Genomic DNA, 4,201 nt, shown 5'->3' on the forward strand with positions numbered 1-4,201 from the left:
AGAACGGTAGAAAGTATTGCGAATGATCGGTTACGGCCAAGTTCTGATATTTACGCACTGGTCTGTTTAACTGTTTTTCATCAAGTACTAATCTCTCGTAGACGGTAGACCTCCCGACAGTAGCCACTTTCCCTTCTCTGACGTTGAAATATCGATTTCTTCCTTAATTAATCCTTATATTATACAATTTGATACATAATGCATTAAACAATTCAACTGAACAAAGGTTAGGTTCAAATATTCAATTCCATTCCAGTATATAACAGGATCTATGTTGAAGAATAATTCAGTGGCCAAGAGTTGAGAAACAGAGTCACCATTCCCAGCAGCAGACATGTCTACTCTGAAGCTTTTCTCATCACTTCTCCTTCTTCAACTGGGAGCTTCGCTTTTCCTCTTAGACCCCACCAGCGCTCAGGGCCTGAAAGTAGGGTTCTACGAGAAGGCATGCCCCTCTGTGGAGACTATTGTCAAACAGACAACTGACAGTTTTCTCTCGCGAGCGCCCAGCCTTGCTGCTCCTTTATTAAGGATGCATTTTCATGATTGTTTCGTCAGGGTACTACCAGAATTATATTTTATTGTATAAACTTAAATTAGAGAATTTTACGAGCAATATTTATTTTTGGTCTAACAAGCTCGAGTCTTCAGGGGTGCGATGGTTCCGTGTTACTGAATTCATCTAGTGCAAACCCTCAGCCTGAGAAAACTGCATTCCCCAACCTGAGTCTCAGAGGGTTTCAGGTTATCGACGCTGCAAAATCTGCAGTGGAGAAAACATGCCCAGGAGTGGTTTCATGTGCAGATATCATCGCCCTGGTGGCCAGGGATGCTGTTTCCTTTGTAAGAAACATCTTCCTTCTGCTTCATCAGAGACTATTAATTGAATCCAGTTGATACTAATCAAGTAGATGGTTTGCTTTTCAGGATAAGGGACCATTCTGGGAAGTTCCGACCGGGCGAAGAGATGGAAGAGTATCAAACTCCAGTGAGGCTTTGCAATTTCTACCACCTCCTACGGCAAACATCAGCGACCTGAAGTCAAGGTTCAGTGCAAAGGGTTTAAGTGTTAAAGATCTGGTTGTCCTTTCAGGTATAGTGATGATCTGATCTTGATCACCTCCATGGATGGATGTCATTAGCTTTAATTTGATCCACTGCATGCACTCCAGAGAGAAAGAAAATATATATTATATATAAACATTAACTTTTTGTGTTTATGTGTAGCTGGACACACAATTGGGACTTCTCACTGCTTTAACTTCAATAACCGGTTGTACGACTTCACCGGAAAGGGTGACACCGACCCCTCACTGGACCCCAATTACATTGCAAAGTTGAAGAACAAATGTAAGCCAGGAGACACCACCACCCTGGTGGAGATGGATCCAAGCAGCTTCAGAACGTTCGATTCTGACTACTACACACTTGTGTCCAAAAGAAGAGGACTGTTCCAATCGGATGCTGCTCTCCTCACAGACAGTGAGACCAAAGCTTATGTAAACCTCCAGGCTTCCACCCATGGATCTACCTTCTTCAAGGATTTTGGGGTGTCTATGGTTAACATGGGTAACATCGGAGTACTTACCGGAGCTGCCGGTGAAATCAGGAAACATTGTGCTTTCATTAACTAGCTAGCAATTAAGGATCGTCAACGTCTCTATTTTCTGGTCTATTCTTCAATCTCTATTATCAGGCCGCATGGTTTTGGGCATAATGGTTTTGTTTGTTTAGTCCCACTTATTTGTTAATTTGCGAAATAATCCAAAGCTTGTAATATGTAATTTGCCAAACAAAGGAACTGGAGAGAAAGAGAGATTCGGAAAGCTTGTAGCAAACATTTGTAACAATTAATAAAGCCAAAACGGTCACTTGTTGTTTTATTAAATGTCAAAATGAGGTCCTACTTTCTTAAATTTATTTCTATTTATCCTTTTATAATTTTTTTTTTCTCGTCCCAACTGTAACTCTAACTGGCGGAATTTTAATTGTATTTCCGGTAGGCAGTAATGAGCAGAGGTATTAAGAAATTGACATAGTGACCTACTGATCTCCAGCCTCCAGGCAGTGTTGTTTGAACTCACACAGAGTTGGATTAATTGGGTTCTTTGGATATTTCTAATGGTTTGGGCCAATTTATTTAAAACAAACAAGAGTACTGAAGAGATCCAGAGAACCTAATGTTAACTGCGACCCAGCCCATTCTTTATATCGACATAGCCTAGTTATCGCAGTTTACAGATTGGGTCGACGTGCCTGCCTGATCCGCACTGGCCTGATTGTGCGTGTTCGATATGGCTGAAAGTGGCTGAACTAAGCATTTTTTTCCTGCATCTTTTTGTATTAAAACGAGATAAAAAAAAATTATAAAATTTTAATTAGAATTTCACAAATTTAGCCTAAAACGGACTTTTCACATCTTTCCACTAATTAAATCTTCTCCCAACCAAATAAAAAAATTACTAAAATATGAACTATCGGATTTCTAAACAATCGATAGCCCATGCGAAAAAGCTCACCAAACGGAGCCTATGTTATTGCTGTCTTTATCTTTTAGTATTTAAATATATAAATATGCAAAGGTAAAATTATCAACCCTTTACTACCCTATACATTATTCAATAATTTATCGAATGAAGTGACAGACAAAGCAATAAGTCAACCGACAATCGGCTCCCCCATTTATTGTTTTGGGCTATTGGTACCTGTATGAACTAATGAGCCACCTTTTCCAGCCAGCTGCTGACAGCCATACCTCTTCTAACTGAGTTTAGATCTCTCAGCAAACGCTCTTAAGAGTCAACACTATCTTAAACTCATTACAGTTTACATCCCTCAGCAAATAAGTGTAAATGTAAATATGTAGTGTAAAATGGTTTATATAAATTATAAAGTTGGATTAATTTTGCACTGATAATTTTATTTCTTTTAATAAACGATTTTTAGCTGTAAAGGATGTAAATACGAATTCTAATAAAATATATATCTTTTTTTATCAAAATTTTACTTGAATGCATACTTATTTCTTTTACATTTTATTATGAATATAAATATGTATTAGACAACATATTTTCTGTTATTTGTCAATGCATAAATATATTATTATCAAATACAGTTAAAACTGAAACAGAATACAAATTTACCCTAAACTGAGATTTACACTCCATTTACATCTTTTCTAAATGCAGCCTAATGTACAGTTGCAGTGGGATCTTGAGACATTCTTGAGAGTGTTCTATTGGTAGCAAATAACCATCGTGCCCAACAAGTTATCGTAGGGTATATTGGTAACATTTCCGTTGTCATTTACATCTGGTTGGTAGCAGATTTGAACTCGTAAGTGTTAGGTTAATTGTGACGACTGCTCTACTTTTTTCATCATCATCCCCTGAATCTCCTCCCCTTGTACGTACCATATTTGCTGCTTTTGAACAGTTCACTTGATCCCCTGAAACTCCACTCCTCAGCCATGGCAAATTGACCATCAGCCTCAATAGGAAGGGGGCTAATAACAATTCACATTTCCTACACCCAATAATCCTATCCATACCTACCCAAGGGACAATATATCTATACATTGGGGATATATCACATATTTGCATGTTATCATTCATGGAAGGATGTTCCAAGGATGTTCCAATACATACCTGCCTGTAATGTACCATGAGTAAGTGTGGATGGGATTCCAGTGGCTAAGAGATCAGACACGGTTAATAAGACTGCATATGGAAGCGATATAAATCAAGAATCGATGTAAAATTTATATCGGTTTGATTTTGTACACATTCGGAAGGAGCGTGTAATTATAATCGACATAAAATTCTATTCTGATTCAGTTTTGTGTTTGTTTGAATAGAGTGGAGTTTTATGTCGATGATCAATGTAAAACATCATCAAGCATAAAGCTTTACATCGATAATCGATGTAAAAACTACATCGATTTTATCGATGCAAAACTTTACACTCTTCCACCCATCACGTTTTTCAAAAAGCAACGATCACTCTCACAGTTTAGTGTAAAACATCATCGGTATATTTTTACACTGATTCCAAATGCGGAGCGACGGGTTTGAGAATTATTGAGTGGCAAGGCTTGAGTAGAACTATAGAGTGTAAATGTGTACAACATTTTAAAAAATGACCTAGAAATGGAATTGTTCTGGCCACCAGTTTCTAGGTTGACAGTCTTACCATTCGGTTC

The 4,201-nt window shown here is 37.8% G+C and overlaps 1 protein-coding gene across 1 annotated transcript; it reads left to right on the forward strand.

Annotated features, from left to right (window-relative positions):
• Positions 1 to 219: 219 nt before the first annotated feature.
• On the forward strand, positions 220 to 1,888 carry LOC148875493 (peroxidase 27-like). Its single transcript, XM_088964578.1, has 4 exons — positions 220 to 559; positions 652 to 843; positions 928 to 1,093; positions 1,228 to 1,888. The coding sequence occupies exons 1-4, from the start codon at positions 335 to 337 to the stop codon at positions 1,632 to 1,634; spliced, it is 990 nt and encodes a 329-aa protein (XP_088820704.1). The 5' UTR covers positions 220 to 334; the 3' UTR covers positions 1,635 to 1,888.
• The last annotated feature ends 2,313 nt before the right edge of the window (positions 1,889 to 4,201 follow it).

The sequence above is a fragment of the Nelumbo lutea genome, chromosome 1, assembly GCF_056320005.1.
Source record: "Nelumbo lutea isolate HS-2025 chromosome 1, American lotus-T2T, whole genome shotgun sequence".
Taxonomy (NCBI): Eukaryota; Viridiplantae; Streptophyta; class Magnoliopsida; order Proteales; family Nelumbonaceae; genus Nelumbo; species Nelumbo lutea.